Source organism: Hydra vulgaris, chromosome 08 (genome assembly GCF_038396675.1).
Source record: "Hydra vulgaris chromosome 08, alternate assembly HydraT2T_AEP".
Lineage (NCBI taxonomy): Eukaryota > Metazoa > Cnidaria > Hydrozoa > Anthoathecata > Hydridae > Hydra > Hydra vulgaris.
This window is the reverse complement of record NC_088927.1, coordinates 55,472,110-55,490,350: the sequence shown is the minus strand read 5'-3', so window position 1 is coordinate 55,490,350 and position 18,241 is coordinate 55,472,110. Positions and strand designations below refer to the sequence as shown.

Below are 18,241 nucleotides of genomic sequence, written 5' to 3'. Positions count from 1 at the left end.
TATCTTTAAAGTATTCTACAATATCCAAACCATTTTTTAAAGTTTCTTTGATTCCAAATGGTATTCTAAGCATGAATTTGATAGATTTCACGTTGGCAATGGTTAGTTCCAGACTGATTTCTCTGAATATTTCTATTGCATTCATTTTTTTTATTAGTTAATCTAAAAAATAATGTATAATAAAGTATAGATAAAAAAGGAGAAAAAAATACATTTTTTTTACATAAAATATATTATTGAATAGTAATCGTGATAAATAAATTATTATTAATAATAAATTGTTTTAGTTCTTCATGTGTAATAAAATTGTTAAAACCAACAGCCACATTATATTCTTCCCTAGGTTTATCAAAAGAACTAGCGTCTAAAATTTGAAGATAATTATCATTGGTAGTAGTACGAGCCAAAAATTTATCTTTATCTCTCAAGGTCAAATTGACTTTTTTGGTAAAAGGTCATTTAAAAGCATCGTCAAGGTCACCTCGTAATAATTGAAAGTAAATGGCTAGATTGTTTACGTTGGTACTTCGAGTATAAATTTTTATACGATAACGATAACCTTCTGATGTGTAAACGGGTTCTGTATAAAATGCTTCATCTGATAGTAGTCTGAGATTCATTTGATCTAGTTTGATGATTTGCGTGTCTTTAAAGATGTGTTGTTTTACTTGTTTGCTTTGTTGAATTGATTTTATTAATGCTAAAAATTCTGTGCTGTTTTCTTCTACATTTTGATTGAGTTTTGTTATTTCTTGTTTGAGATGTTCTGTATCGTGTTGATTTGCCAAAACCATCATGTTGTCATAGAAGAGAATTTTTAATTCTGCCATTTCTTTGTTCATTTCTTCTAGGGTTTAATAAAGTTTAACATTTTCTTCTTTTAGATTTTTAATTTCTTGCTCTTTTTCTTTTGAAATGACTGTTTGTTTAGTTTGAATTTCTTGATAATTTTTCAGTCCATTCATGATTTGATTAATTAAAAGATTCAAATAATTTAAATTTTTCTTTTCTTCTTGAATCATATGGTTGAAATATTGATTTTGTTGTTCTTTATAATATTGAAAGCATATGACAGAGTGTTCATAATAATCTTGATCATCCACTTTGGTATTATAAAAAGAGCATATTTTTTGTATGTCTAGAAATTCATAATCACATTCATGATTCAACAAATCTTGCACCTTTTTCTTACATGTAAAACATTCGTGTGAGTATTGCTCTGTAGAACAATCTGTTTGATGTTTCAAAAGTTCTTCTGCAGTAAATTCTTTGTCACAAAAACAACATGGATATGTGTTGTCTGACATTTTTATTAGTTGCTGAAAAAAAACATTTATTTATATAAAAAAACTATAATAAAAAATACACGTCTTTTTTTATCATAAAAGAATTAATAAGTAAATAAAATGACTCAATGAAACAAATAAAAGAATAAAAATATAAATTAGGTTGGTTTCAATATCTTGTTGCATGTTTTCAGGTTCTTCAAAAACATCGCTAAAATCGGGAAACATATCATCAAAATCATCATTATTATTCATTTTTTTAGTTGGTTAAAAAAAAAGATATATTTACAAAAAAACAAATATTTACAAATTGAGTTCTGGCAAATCATCCATTTTATTTATAACGTCTAAAATATATTGTTCCCAATCCATTTCATTTATAATGTCATGAATTTCTATCTGTTCTAGTTCTTTTTCTGCTTCTTCTTTTAACATTTCTTTATTGAGCTCTTCAATATCATCTTTTTCTTCCATTTCTTCTATATCTTGCAGTAATTGTTCTATATATTTTTCATAATCTTCCTCAGTTATTTCTTCCATTTCCATTAAATCTTCCAAATCCTGTTCTTCTTGCTTTGTCAATAACAAGTCGTGGTAACAAATAGTCTCCTCATTAATATATTCACCATAACTAAGACAAAAAAATAAAAAATGTATAAAAATATAAAAAAATAAAAAAGAAAAAAAGTGAATAGGCTTACCATCCACATTTTTTGATGTATTGTTTCATTTTTTTTAATATATTAGTTTGCTAAAAAAAAGTTACAAAAAAAATTATTGCAATATAAAGTTTGTAATTATTTCCATAGTTATTTGTACATTTTTTATAAGTTCTGAATTATTTTCTTTTTTTGAAATGTCAATAGACCAAACCCATAAAGCATCATATAAAGCACGAGCTGCTTCGACTTCGGTTCCTTTTTTTGATATATTAAATTTAAAAGTCTCATCATTCTTTCGTTGGTATTATAATAATCACATTGTATGCATTCGATTTCACGCTTTTTGTAGACAAGATATTCTGCTAAAGTTTGCCATTGTGTTTGCAAATGTTTAGCTATTTTTAGTTTTAATTGCATAAAATTCATTTTTTTTATTTTTGCTAAAAAATATAAAAATTAATATAAATAATTCAATATAAATAATTTACATTGTTGTATATTATATAAAAGTTTTTCATCTTCCCAAATGGATAAAATAAAATACAAATGTTTGATTGCCAACTTTTTGTTTGCTTGCCTTAGTATAAATAGGGTTAAAACGTTTTTTATTTTACCGATTGTTTTTATATAATTCTTTTTGATTTTTTTTATTTCATTTCTTTTCAAATTCAACAAAAATGCCAAATGTTTCCATTCATGATGGAGTTGTTTTGAAGTGTGATTTATTATTTCTTTAATCATTTTTTATTCTGTTATATATAAAATAGTAATTGTATATCAAAATATTAATGTATTTAAAAAAATATGAAAATAAAAAGAGACTACAAAAAAAATTTATTTCCACAAATATACAAAAAAAATTTATAATATATCGCTCTCTGTATATCGCGGTTCTAAATAAAAAAAGAAAACTTGTTTATAAAAAATATTTATTTTTTATTAATAAAAACACTAAAATTAAAAAACTTACGAGGAGAGTCTAGCTTTTTTTAAGTGTTTCAATTAAATCATTCGCGATTGCCATGCGTTTGTCTAGGAAAAGAATAAAAATAATCTAAAAGAAAAAAAAGTTATTATAAAAATTAAAAGAAAGTTATTATATAAAAATTAAAAAAAAATTAACCATTTACCAAGTACAGGATTGTAACGCGGAACAACTGCCAGTGGTATTTTCTTTTTGTCTTTTTTAATAAATAACTTGAAAATGTTTTCTTTTTCTGAGGGATACCACTGTTTGTTTATCCTAATATTTTCCATTTTTGGCTAAAAAAAATAGTTGTTTTTTATTAAAAAAAACCATGTTGTTTGTTGTAATAAACAAAAAATAGTTACAAATAAAAAAATATCATTTTTTTATATAAATGCCTAAAGTAAGATATACTCCTAGATCATTAAATACTGTCAATATGGCGCGTACAAAAACTACAGTTCCTAGAACAAAAATAGCAGTTCAAACACAAACGAGTACAAAACAAAGTTCAACATCGACACAGACTGAAAATCAGTATTTACCGAGCAATTGTAAAAGAATATTATCATGTTTACGAAGATCAAATAACAGATACAAAGATAATAAAACAAATCGTAAACTTGGAAGTGTTGGTAAAAGAATAAAACGCTGGTTTCATACTGCCGAATCCTATGTCGATATTAAACATCAATTAAAAGAAGCAAATATTAGACGAAAAATTAGAAACAAATAAAACTATAATTTATTATATTCTTAAAAAATTTTTTTTATAAAAAAATCGCTTCTTCTTTTGGAGTCGTATCGTAAGCAAATATTAGACGAAAAAATAGAAACAAATAAAACTATAATTTATTATATTCTTGAAAAATTTTTTTTATAAAAAACTCGCTTCTTCTTTTGGAGTCGTAACGTTTACGATTTTTATTTTTTTTCTTTCTGAAAAAATAAAAAAAAGACTCTTAAAAAATATATTTTTTTATAAAAATTTATAAAAAAAACAACTTACTTTTTTATTTACTGGAGCATTTATTTCTGTTTGCGTTGTTGTGTTTTTTTGTTCAATAGAAAAATCTATTTCTGTTTGTGTTGTTGTTGAGTCTTGTGTTGTTGTAGATGACTCGCTTATTTTAAATAATCTTTTCTCTATTTCATCATCGTCTTCAATTAAAATTACATTATTTGTCTCTTCTGTAAATTCTAACTCTTGACCGATAAAGTCTCCCATTGTAGGTTTTAATTTATTATAACGTTTTACAACTCTTGTTCGTGCCATTTGATTTTGTTAACAAAAAACACGCTTTTTATGTATAAAAATTTAATCTCTACAGATTAATGCGAAATAAAGGCTAAAGTGATGAAACTTTATGCAATGAAAAGAAAATGCTGTGTCATGCTAGTTATATTTAGAAAGTTTTAATACCACTTTTATGAACAAGATTAAAGAGATTAAAATACAGAGTAAACAACTTTTTTTAAAAACTCTGCGAAGAAAAAAAGTGTCTGTGTTAAGTGTTAAAATAACAATTTAAATAAATTCATAACTTCATGAACCATCACGTCGACGTAGCATATTGCATTCGCATTCCGCCTTATGTTTCAAACGCCATGACATTTACCCGCCGTGGGTTCAAATCTCGCTTAAGGCATATCATATCATTCTATGTTAAAACAGGGGGAGCTTATACTGCTCACTGATGTAATGTCTAGAAAGTTTAGAAAGTTCAATGTTAACGCAGGGGGTATACGTTCACTGACTTCAGGGGACGCGTGCTCACTGATGTAATGTCTAGAAAGTTTAGAAAGTTCTATGTAAACACAGGGAATGCTCATACCACTCACTGAGCAGGGGCTAACGCTCACTGATGTAATGTGGAGTGTGTGAGAACGAGTGAGCGCACGAGTGTGTGAGTAAGCAGGCTAAGGATTAAGGCAGGAATAAGTAAGTTAAGTAAGGACTAAGTAAGTAAGTAAGAAAAAAATACGGCCGTATAAAAAAAAAACACTATAAGAAATACACAAGTAAGTAGGCCTACTAAGATAAAATAAAGACAGAAAAGTAGTGTCAGGGTGACACCATGTTTTTTTATCTTGAAAAAAAAAAAGATAAAAAAATACAATAAAAAAAAAAATACAAGTCAAAAAAGTTAAAGTCAAAAAAGTTAAAGTCAAAATGGCTGCAGATGATATTGATTTTTCGCGTATGATTGTAAGACAGAATTTATTTTCAACACCTTCATATAAAAATATACATCTAAATTACCCAAATATACGGTAGATGGAAAATGGCCTTTTCATAGAGATGCTTTTTTTGAATTTTTTGATAGGACCTCCTTTGATGAAAACGAGTTAACCGATCCCAATAATACAGAACTAAGAACTCTAAGACGTAGAAAAGTTAAGAAAAACTTGAAAAAAATTAAGCGTCAATATTGTAGAAAAGCACTGATGTGTTATCGAAAAACGAAAAGCAAGTATATAAATAATAAACAAAATCGTGAAATGAATCGAGTAGGAAAACCGATATATCGTTTTGTTTTAACAAAAGTGGATCGCGATAAACACAGAATCAATTATTAAAAAAAATGAGACATAGAAGACATAGAGGTCATAGAAATGCTAAAAGATATATTTTTGTTCATCGAAAATCGAGAGCTCATCCTAGACCTTATCATTCTTTAATCGGTAAAGGACGAAAACGTATACTTAGAAAACGTGGTAAAGGTATCCTTGGTAACCTATTAGGAGGTATTCCCTTAATTGGTGGTGTATTTAAAACTATATTTTAATCGGATTAAAAAACATGTATAAAAAAGCTCAACTCTGTAAAACGTTTATTTACAAAAATGAATTCAAAAATATGTAAACATGCAAACAGAAAAACACATATAAAAAAGTATTGCGACAAATGTTTCGTACAAAAATTTCGACGATATGTTGAAGAAAATTCTAAAGAAATTTTATGGTTAATAAAAGACTTAAAAAAACACAACGACAAGTTAAAAAAATTTAAGAACAGATACAAGCTCGCGAGGAGAGTTTATTTTAACTTATGAGTACGAAAATGGCATTGCCGAAATCATCAGTGGTAATAAAGATACTGGTCACACAAAAATATCTACGTTTTTTGGTGGTTTTATTATGGATTTAGACATTATAAATAAATTATATTGTATTTCGCATATTAATGACGGTGTTTTTTATGTAGGTAATAAAATACCAAAAATATATTGATAAAAAAAATATTTAATAGTGTTTTTTCTGTTTTTTTTTTTAAAAAAAGTTCTATAAATTTGGTTTTTTTTTAAATAAAAAAAAATTCATTTGAAATAAACAAAAAAAAATGGAGTTTAAAACTTGTTTAAACGAATTTTATAAAACGATTAATAATTTAGAAACTTCTCCCTTTACAACGAATGATAGTTTAAAACAAGTCCAGGGTAATTTTAAATTATTTTTTCGTTTGGATGGAAGTAAACAAATCAAAGTAACTCGTATTAATAATAAAGCCCATATTGTTTTTATTTATGGTGAAAACAAACACGAATTTGAAATGGGTTATGAAGACTTTGTTGATGTTATTAAAGAGTCATTTAACGTTTGGCTACTCGAAGAAGCAGACATAAAAAATGAGTTTTGAAGTTTATCCAGATATTTGTTTTCCGTTTCCGCAATTACGAGATTTTTATATTTCGCTATTTAAAGCAAAGAGTAAAGCAAAGGGAGATTTTTCCTTGTCACATTGTTTAAAACAGGGACAAATTATTAAAGTAACTCGTTCTAATGAATATCTCACTATTGTGTTTATATATGAAGATGGAAAAGAACATTTTTTTAAAATTTCATTGGAACAATTTTTATTGTATGTTGACAATTCTCAAAAATGGTTTATCGAAAAAAGCAAAAGAAACTTTATAGATCAAAAATACGTCTTAATAGAAAAAGGATACGCAGAAGAGGAAGAGGATTAGGTGATTTTATAACTCCTAAAAATGTAGCCAACGCATTGCAAGTGGGTTCGCCGTTATACGGTATAAAAAAAGCGTGGAAAGGCAAAAAAACAAAAACAGCTCTTGTTCCTGTCGTTACAAAACCCGTCAACCCTTATATGCCTCCGGATAAAGTGTTTGAAGTATATTAAAAAAACAGTTGTAAAAAAAATATTATATTCTTTTATTTAAAGAATAAATATGTTCAAATAAAATAAGGTTTCTTTTTTCTTGTTCTTTTTTTTTTTTGTATCGTTTGATGGTCAATATTTTTTTTCCTTTACAAGTTAAACACTGCGACTTGTGAAGATGTATTTTAGCCGCTCTTTTAGTAACGCTGTTAAATATCCACACTTCTTTATTTATTACGTGAATCGTGCAATTTTTTAATAAAACATCATTTTTTTTATCTTTTAATACGAGGAAATAGAGTTCACCATAGCCATTACACGTAGCACATTTTTCTTCGACAATTTCTTCTAGTAATGTGTGTGCTGTTCTCATCATGATTCTGTTTATATTAAATTCAGAGCAATCTGCCTTTTTATTTCTTTTTTAGTCATGACATCATCAATGGGTACATCTAAAAATTGATTGGCAGTCTTTAAACGAGTGTAATTGTTTGCATAAATTCTATCCATTTCATTTTAAATCATATAATAAATATTTTCCTCGTTCATCACAGATGGAATAGCTTGAATATCCAATAGGGATAATTTATCCCACGTAGCTTCATAATTTGTTCTTAATAATCCTGCATCTTTTAAAAATCTTTTGATAGCATTTTGAGCCAATATTTGTTTTTCATAAATATCATAATGCAAAGGAATTTGTTTTGTTTTCATAGACAATAGATCACGTTCCAGATTTTCCTGTTTTTTCATATATAAATGCAACTGCATGTCTTTTTCAAACAGTTGTTTTGCAGTGTTATCAAGGTATTGAAAGAGCTCTTGTTTAATAAATTGAAAAAATGAATAGAGATTTATCTGAACTAGTGAAGAGGCATAAAGCGTTGTTATTTCATAAAAATAATGGTTTAACAGTCTGCACAACGAAGGTAAATATATTTAATCTGTATTTAATACATTTTCACTGCGAAAGACTAAAGCAACAAAATAAGCGGCAAATGCTCCATATAAACTACTTTCATTCCATTGAAATGGAAATTTATTGTATGAAAAAAATACGTTTTGATTGCCAGTGATTTCGCTATATTTTAAAATAAATTTGGTAAACCAATAAAATTCACGATTTTCAGCTGTCCATTCTGTAGGAAAATGATTGGATTGTCTTATATAAGAATTAATTTCAATTTCGTTGTAGGTAATGTTAATAGTGTTGATTTGTATATTGCTATTGACTTCTTCTACTGCTTCAAACAAATATTTATTAAATCTTAAATGTTTTGGAATTTGTTGCAATACACTTTCTTCACCTAAACTATCAAAACAAAAAAAATGACCCTTGTCTATTTTCATCAACACTCTCCAATGTTGACCTGCTTCTTTTGTAGTTTCATTGTTGTAAATGATAAAGGAGCCATTTTTTTTCATTTGTTGAATAATATGAATATGAGTTTTTGTTTGAAGCACCATCTAGTTTTTCTATTAAAGAAGAGACGGTAGGTATTACTTTTGAAGTAAACTTATCTACGAAACCGTCAGTTTGATCACCCTCTGTTAGATTCATAGGTGGTTTGATATCTCTGTCTAGTAGCAAAACAGTAAGCTTGGCTTTATACAGTTCAGCTAAGTGTTGCTCTTTCAAATCATCGAAGCGGTTGAGATGAAAAGGGCAAAGTTGAGGATTTTGAGTAAATTATTAAATTGACTGTTTTTAAAACATTTTTCAATACTATAAGAATTTAATGTTATCCTCTTAGAATCGAGTACAATTTGTAAAAATTCAAATGAACTTTTATCTGTAAAATGTTCTTCTTCTACGTGATCAGATGAAGGCGAAGAATTTCCAGACTTGAGTTCGTAATGATTATATCTTTTAGATACTTCATTAGATACTTCATCGCACACTGCGCAATTGTTGTGAATTTTTTTAATGATGCTATCAACGCGATTCATTTTTTAATTAAAAAAATGTAAATAATATTTTTTTAAAAATTTGATTTTTTATACTTTTTTATTCATTTTATTAAAAGAATACGCTTCTTTTTTTAATAAAAAGGCATTTTTTTTTCTAGTTGTGGTTGTTAGATTTTGAATTTATAACCAATAAAGAGATTCACAAGTGGGGAAGAAACTGCATTAGAGAATTATGTTTGCGATCACTTGTTGATAAAAAGTTTTTTCACGTACAAGTTATACCATGTGAAAAGTTTGAAAGTTTGGATGAGAAGGATAAAAGTGGATTTTCATACTGCTTAAAGAATATTCATGGGCTAGAGTATTATCCGTCTTTTAAATATACTGGAGAAATTATATTTTGCTGCTCCGTAGTGGAATACTTAAAGACTATATTTTCGAAATTCGAATATAATGTCGTATTTTATAAAGGTGGAAACATGGAAAAAGATGTGTTGGCTACAATAAATGAGCAAAAAATAGTTACATTCGATTTAAACAAATTATTGTTTCCCAAATTGTGTAAACTGCCCTACTATTTTAACTTTGAAAGTTTGTGTTTAGAACATTATCAACATAACTATACGAAAAATCATACCCACGAACATTGTCCTAAATATGAAACATTTATGTTTGCGCACTATTTAGAAGATTTTGCGAACGGGTTTATAGAAAATATCGACGTGCAAGATTATACAGAATTAAATGTTGAAGAATACTCAAATTTTATTGAATTTATAAAAGACAATATCAAATGCATTTACATATTAAAAAAAGACACTTGTGAATGTTTTGAAAATATATTTAAAATAAATAATCTTGTATATCAACTTTTTGATATGGAAAAAAAAAATACAAAAATAAAAAAATTATCTTGTTTATAATCCTTCTTCCGCAGTCACATAATATTTGGTATAATTAGTGTTTTTGTGTATTGGTTGCTTCGATACTATTTCGTTAGTATTGTAATTATAAACTTCGTCCTCTTTTCTGTATAATACCATTGAAATGTTAAAGTTTCTTTTAAAGAAAAAAAACCATTGAGCAGTGGGGAACATTTCTATTAAACTTTTTTCGTGAAATTTGCAACGTTTAAAAGCTTTGTATATGTACACTTTATCTCCTTCTTGATGTACTTTTTTTTTTATAAAATATTCATAAATAGGAACTGGTGTATATAGGGTGTAATAGGCATTATGAAAAACTTTATCGTCAAACGAAAAGCAAGGCGGTTGGTCCATGCAAGCTGGATAAACGTAATTTAATATTTTACAATTTTTCTTCAAGTTATCATACTCCCATTTGTTAGATAGATAAGGAAACAAAAAATAATACTTTAAAGTCGGTTTAAATTTGCTATTCCACGAAGTACATTTCTTTTCCATGTTTTTTGATTTGTAATAAAGTTTATATACTTTAATAAACTCTTCTAGTTGTCTTTTTAATTCTTCGTGTTGTTTTTCTACAGTTGTTCTGGTTACATTTAAAAAATCATCGTTTATCATGCGACATACTTCTAGCATGCTCGTTCTCCATGATGGTGATTGTTCTGCAAAATTCATATAACGACGAGAAGGTTTTTTAAACAAATGAAGCCTATTTTCATAGTCTTTAGCTATAAAGATATAATACAAATCCTTGTATTTTTCTTCTTTCAAGTTCAACTCCAAGTTAAAATTTTTAAATACGTAAATATAATGTCTTGCCGTTCTTCATACGAGTTATTTAAATGGTGAAATTCAAACAACATAGGATGTAATTCATTATCTGGATAAAAAAGTTGAACAGCTTTGATGAGACTTTCGTCGAGTTGTTTGCTAGTCATTTTCTCTTTCAAAAATGAACTAGCATTTATTTTTTTTTTACCCTTTATATAGGAAATAGAGATCAGAAAAAAAACAAGTTTTTTATTAATAAAACAGGTTTTTTTTAATTCAAAAAATTACAAAAATTTTTTAATTTAAAAAATTATAAAAAAATTACTCTTCGTCTTCTTCTGGTACTTCTGGTACTTCTGGTTCGACTTTAGCATTTTTAATTTCGCTTTCAGCAAGCTCGTCACAAGCTCTCTTCAAATTTTGATTCAAATTTCGAGAAACACCATTTTTAATCAACGTGTTGTGGAAAGTCGGTTCTACAGCCAACAATCTTTCGTATTCTGTAACATGAATTTCGTCCTCTTCTTTTGCCACACGTATACCAAAATTGCTACAATCGATTGTTTTTAATATGTGAGTTGTAGGGTAAGCCACTGTCTATAGGCTTTGTTTTGGGCTTCTTGCATAGCCATCATCAAACTTTCCAATACTTTTTTGGTCATTTTGTTATGATTAAATTTATATACCACATTATTAGTGAGTTCACCTTTGTTCATTTTAAATTTGTTGTCATCTTTAGTTAATTTCAGTTCCCTTCTAAACAAATAATTTGTTTTGTTGAGATCGCACATTTCTCTATATCTCCATGGTAACAAGATTTCACAGCCCTAATTTTTTTGTTTGTAAATCAATTCTTTTTTATTAAAGTTAAATTGTGCCAATGGTTTGAGAGGAACAGTAGAATATTGTTTATCTTTTATATTTTTTTCTTCTTTAAATTCAATAAGCCACAAAGTAACCGCTGCTAAATCTGCAAATTTAACATAGGTGTGATCGTTGCAGTAAACAGTTTCAAACTCTGTCATTTTATTGTTTCGTTGTGTTGTGAATGAATTTTTAAATGAAAATGAACTCTTTTTATACTGTTTGAGTTGAAAAGAGAGATTAAAAAAACAAGTACTAAACAAGTTTTTTTGAAAAAATGTTAATTCCTAATCTAGAGTCTAAATTTCAATGTGGTGCGATGTACTTTAAACTTTGTACTTTGATACTTTTAATTCTATTTTAATGATAGAGATAATGTTGTTATGACTACCTTTGATATAAAAGGGTGAAAAAAAAACTTGTTCAAATCATCTTCTGGTCAAGACAGCGAGAGAGATAAAAATGTGTTAATAGTTATTATGAAAACACAAGACTGAAAATTGTAAAATTAAAATACAAACATTTTAATAATAATATTCAATTAGAAAAGTCTTTAGTTGTAGAAGAACACGATAGAGAATTAGTTAAAAAAATAGATGATTTATTTTTAAATATGTGGATAGATACTGAGTTAAATATAGGTGTACCGTTATTACCTTATATTAATGAACTATTTAATAGACCTTTAAACAAAAACGATTTGGAACAATTTGAAGTTTATTATTATTGGTTTGGTCATTGTGAACTTTGTGAAAAAAAATATTTGTTTTGTTTTAATTGTTTTTTTGTAAATTAAATTTTTGTAAAAATTGTATTGTTCTCATAAGAAAAAAAGAGAACATGTGGTTTATTTTTTAGAAAAAAAGCACAATGTATGTATTGAGTTTTTTTTTAGATGATTAAAATAAAAGAGGATCAATGGTCTCTTTACGAAGTAAAAGAGTTTAAATCACTCGAAATTACAGATATTCATAAATGGTCTTGGTCCTGGTTCTAAAATATGGATTTTTGAAAATTTTAAAGAGCAGTTAAAAGATGAAAGCAAGGCTTATTATAGTGTTCCTTTTTATTATAAAAATTATCAATTCTTAATGAAATTGAGTATCAATACGAAATGTGATAATCATGAAGAAGAAGAAATTGGTTTATAAATAATGATGCGATCTACACCGTATGATGCAATATTAAAATGGCCTTTTATCAATCGTGTTATTACTTTTAAAATATGTGGTCCTCATGGTAAACAAATAAAAAAAGTTTTTTAACTGAAAACAATGTGTCTTTTCAACGACCAGTCAAAGATCAAGAAAATGTTGGTTATGGATATTGTAACTTTATAAAGACAGCAGACATAAACAATTATTTAATTGAAAATAATTTGTATATCAAGTGTAAAATTGAGTAAATCACGATTTACAAGAACGTTTTAAACATTTATCTAAATAATTTTTTTATAATTTTTTTTAAATAACTAATTAAAAAAATGGATAAACAATACGTTCTTTGGAACGCTTGGAATGACGTTAAAAAATTAGATTCCGATCAACATACTCGTTTAGAAATCATATTAGCGTTTATAGAAGACTGTCAAGTTATTTTATTTACTGAAGCACTTGATAGTATGATTAGAATGAAAATGAAATTTTATCAAACGTTAGGAACTATTCATCAAACTATTTCATTAAATTTATATTTGGTTGTTTTTGAAAATATTTATCATCAATGTAAAATTACAGCAAATCAAACTAAAAACATGTTATCATCATTTAGTATAATAGATGAGGATTATAGTATAGAAAAATATTTAACAGATGTAAAATTTATAGAAAAAAATTTTTTAGAATTAATAACTTTTGCTTATAAACATATTGAATGTAAACAAGATTTAGTATATAAATTTAATCAATTAACTGTATAATTTTTTTTAGATTAACTAATAAGAAAAATGGATAATGAAAAATGGTCTGAAGATCGCATTTGGTTTGACAAAAGTTGTAAACTACATTATTCTGAAAAGGAATTGTGGAATAATTTAGAACTATTTTCACCTGTATTTTATTTTCATTTTGTTATCCTTGAAGAATTTTTAATCAAAAATGATCATCAAAATGGAATATTGGCTCAATTTGAAAAAGTAACAGAAGTTATAAATAAAAATAACGAGCTGATCAAAAATCATCTCAATATACGTCATTTTTTAATGGAATTGTTAAGTTTCATGATTGTCATTTGCAATGTTGCAATTGAAGAAGACGAATTTATTGTAACAAAAGGAAAAGAAGAATTTGCAAGAAGAGATGAAGTCATGTTCTCTTATATGAAATCAAACGTGGACATGAAAAATTTTCATTATATTTCAAAGCACGAAGAAAGATTATTGTTAAAAAAAACAATTAAAAATTATTTTATGGCTACTCTTATAAATATTTTTAACGAGTAACCTATTTTTTTAAATTTTTTTTGTACTTTAAAACTTTGTATTTTTTAGGTATACTAATAAAAAAATGAATTTTCTTCAAGAATTTAAATGGAATTTAAATGAAAAATACATATCTCATAAATACAAAAAGTTGGATAAACTTAATGCAGATATTGCTGAGGAATATAAAATAGTAAAATATTTTGTTAAATATGGTAAAGATTTCAAAGATTTTGTTAAAAATTTTCACGACAACATTTTAAATGAAGCAATAGATGAATTGAATAAATTAATACGAGAAGATGCTGAGAAAGATGGTTTTATAGACAAATTAAAAACTTTGTAACTGTATATGCAAGCCATGTACAAATTATTTACGACAAATCAAGAAAATATTGGATGGCTTAAAAGAGAAATAGCAGTAGATAAAGAAAAACAAAAAGAAAGATATGTCGCTATGTTTGAGTATATTGAAAAAAATGTCCCTAAATTTCGCAAAGACATAATGAATAATTTTTCTTTTGTCAATAAGACTGAAAAAACAATACGTATTCGCGAAGAATTACAACGTTCATTTTTAAAAACAATGGAATATTTGAGTACTTTTTTTGATTAAATTTTTGTATTTTTTCTTTAGATTACATAATTAAAAAATGGTAAAATTAACAGTACGAGCAACTAATAGTTTTATGACACCTGTTGTTACCACATAACGTTATATAGAACTATGTTCAAATTCTCAAAAAACTAAAATTGTTTATGTAATGAACGAACCAAAGAAAAAACTTTTATTATTTTTATTGTATTTTTTTAGATTACATAATAAAAAATGTCTTCTAATCTTCAAGTCAATAATCTCATCACAAAACTTTTATTATCAACAGCTGTTATTCACGATCAAACTCAAACGATTGGGAGGTTATTGGATGAAGCAGAATCTTGTCCGAAAGAAACTTGTAGAGGCTTAAGTACTTGTAAATCTTGCAAAGAAACATACGAATTTGTGCGACGTTATATTCATAAAGAAAATATTAAAAAAACTGTACTTGAAATGTTTGAAAATTATACTTTATTATAAATTTTTTTGTAATTATTTTTTTGTCAATTTTTTAGGTTACATAATAAAAAAATGGAAATGGTTTGTGAATTTGAAATTGTTAAAAACAAAAATGGAAGCTTTGGCGTTATTGAAGATATTGATCATGACAACAACGTTGTTCGTTACAACAATGTTCTTCAAGATTTTACAAGACTAACTTATTTGAATTCTAAAGATTTTTTTATGAATGAAATGTCTCAAGAAGAATTTGACGAATTTGTAAAACAAGTGCGACAAATCAAACTTGAAAAACTGAAAAAATATTCAGAAGAAAAAATTTTTAAAAAGGAAAAAGAACTTTTATTAGAAAGTTTTGGTGAATTGTTATTTTTAGGTTGGTGGTTAAGTGAGAAGGATTTTGAAATGTGTGAAAAAGTATCAAAAAAAATAGGAATTACAAAAACATTACTCAAAGTTATTTGTAAAAAACGTGATTTTGTTTATGATGCTTTATGTAAAATAGCTCAATGTGAATGTTCACCTCATTGTGTATTTTGTAATTTAAATGCTTGTCACATTTATTTTGAATTAAGAAGAACTTTTGGTTATTATTTTTTTAGGAGAATTTTTTAAAAATGTATTTTTTTTAGATTACATAATAAAAAATGTCAACCTTGAAAAATTTCGATTAAAGTAAAGATTTTATTGAATATGCTGCCATCAAAGAATTTGTTATAAGTTACAGTGATGATTATGTTAGAACTTTGGAAGAATTTGATATTGTTAGAGAAGTAGTCAAGAAAGATCTCGATTTTGATGATTTTTTAGAATATGTTGCAAATTCTGATCCAAGTGGTGAAATAAAAAGAAAAATGCTTTCAACAGACGACTGTGATTCTATTCCATATGAGACTCGTCAATAACTTGTTGATTTTCAAGATAAAGTATGTGCTAGTTGTCGAGAGATATATGAAAATTTAAAAAAATATATTTACGTCAACGATTTTGTAAACAAATTTTAAATAAAAACTACAAAATAATTTTTTATATTTTTAAAATAAATTTTTTTTAGATTACATAATAAAAATGGAAAACAATATAATGTTGGGTTGTAAAAAATTGGGATTGAGTGAAATTTTTTTATATTGAATTTTGATTAAAATTTGTATACATTTTTTTGTATTTTTTTAGATTACATAAAAAATGGAAACTAATACAATAAAAATAAATACAACGAGAATTGATACAAAGTCGGTAGCATATAAATTGGGTATACCAGAATATACGTTAATAGAAAATTTACACTGGGTTAGAAGTCAAATTTTGAGTTTGTCATCGTGTCCATGTATAAGGAACAACATGTGTTTAAATTGTCAAACGATCAAAGATGTTATTGGATAGCGTCGCTCTATTTATTTATATAAATAGCCAAAAATTATAAAAAATTTATTGTTATTTTTTTATATTTTTTTTAGATTACATAAAAAATGGAAAATAATATAATGATGAATGGAAAAAAATTGGGTTTAACGGAAGATTTGTTAAAAAAAATTATTGAATATCGTCAAAGTCAAATTTTGAGATTGTCAGTGTGTCCATGTCAAAGGTTATGTTCAAATTGTAAAACGATCAAAGATGTGATTATATTTATCGAACGCCATTTATCGGATGAAAATAAACATTTTTTTATATTTTGTTAATAATTTTTTATTGTCAATTTTTAGATTACATAATAAAAAAAAATGGAAATGAATCTAAATGACATTATATTGAAAGCTTTAAAAAAAATGGATTTAACTGAAGAACAACTCTTGAAAATTTATGAAAATCAAAAAAAAAGGATTGATTTTTTAGCCGAATGTCAATGTCAAGAATACGATGATTATAATTTTCTTTGTTTGTGTTGTGATTATTCTGTGGATACAGTAAAAGAATTTTACAACACGATAGTAAAAGTTTCTAACAAGCTTGGTTTATCGATCGATTTATTAAACAAAACTTTTCATATTCATTAATACGAAATACGTGATTTAGCTAGTTGTAATTGTGTTTTGGAACAAATGTGTGATGATTGTAAATTTAAAAAATTTATGGTTTATCGATGGATTCATTAAATAAAGTAATCATCTGTTTTCTTTATTTCATTTTTTAACAATATTATTTTTTTTAGATTACATAATAAAAATGGAATTAACAGAAAATGATTTGGATTTTTTAATGGAAAGCGTATACAAATTCAATCAAGTTCACCCAGCTACTTTGGAAGAAATTCGAATGTATGCGATTACTTCAAGACAAATTTTATGCCATCATTGTAAATGGTATTATGTGAAATACAAGTGGGATGGATTTTTCAATAAAGAAATGAAAAAAATTCCTATTAGTTGATTTTGATGGTCTTTTAATATATTAAAATTCATTATCATGTTTATTTGAATTTAAATTTTGAAAGTTTTTATGATTTTTATAAAATGTTATCTAAAGAAGATTTATTAAATCATGTAAAAGAAAAGTGTGTAGAAATTGAAAATTGTAAACATTATTTAAACGAATGTGAAGAGTGCGATGAATATAGATATTCTGATGGGGAAAGCTGTTCGTTTATATATTGTGAAAAATGTTTTGATTCAGTATATTGATTGTAATTTTTTTTTTAGATGAATAAAATAAATGAAAACAAAAACTTGTTGGAGTTATTAAACAATCATAACGAACAAATAAATGTAGTAAACGAGAATGAAATGTTAACTGTGAAATTTTTATTACTTGTTAATGGGAACAATTTTTCAACTCGATTGGAAAAACTTTTCAATAGGAACATTATATATATGATATTTTTTATAAAATACGGTGTAATGTATTTATATTCTAAATAAAATTTTTTTCAGATGAATATTAATAATGAAAATAAAAAAATGTTGGAAAAGATCATAAATATAAATTCTTTGGTGAAAGAAAATTGCGAAACTTTAACTGACGACGAAATAGCATCTATAATTTTTGTTGAATGAAAACGATGGTGACTTTTTATTTAAAATACGAACAAATTTAAATTTTAAACTTATTTTTTTGTTCTTTTTTATCAAGTATACTTATATGTACTTTTATTCAAAATAAAAATACGTTTTTTTTTAGTAAATAATAAAAAAATGTTATCTTTGCAACAACAAAAAGCACTTCAATGGCTTGATGAAGGAAAAAAATTTTTTAATACTGGTGGCGCTGGATGTGGAAAAAGTTATATTGTCAACCAAGGTGCTCAAAGTGAACAAATTT

General features: G+C 25.9%; 1 protein-coding gene across 1 annotated transcript; it reads left to right on the top strand.

Annotated features, from left to right (window-relative positions):
* Window positions 1–13,452: 13,452 nt before the first annotated feature.
* On the top strand, window positions 13,453–14,542 carry LOC136083462 (uncharacterized). Its single transcript, XM_065802862.1, has 3 exons — window positions 13,453–13,886; window positions 13,996–14,243; window positions 14,286–14,542. Exons 1-3 carry the CDS (start codon window positions 13,453–13,455, stop codon window positions 14,540–14,542), a joined length of 939 nt encoding a protein of 312 aa, XP_065658934.1.
* The last annotated feature ends 3,699 nt before the right edge of the window (window positions 14,543–18,241 follow it).

Bases quoted from the DNA above. Each gene is read 5' to 3' on its own strand.
- LOC136083462 (XM_065802862.1), top strand. From the start codon at position 13,453: ATGGATAATGAAAAATGGTCTGAAGATCGCATTTGGTTTGACAAAAGT. The intron at 13,887-13,995 runs GTTAAAAAAAAC...TGTATTTTTTAG, and splicing joins AAGCACGAAGAAAGATTATT to GTATACTAATAAAAAAATGA. The intron at 14,244-14,285 runs GTTTTATAGACA...TGTATATGCAAG, and splicing joins AGAAGATGCTGAGAAAGATG to CCATGTACAAATTATTTACG.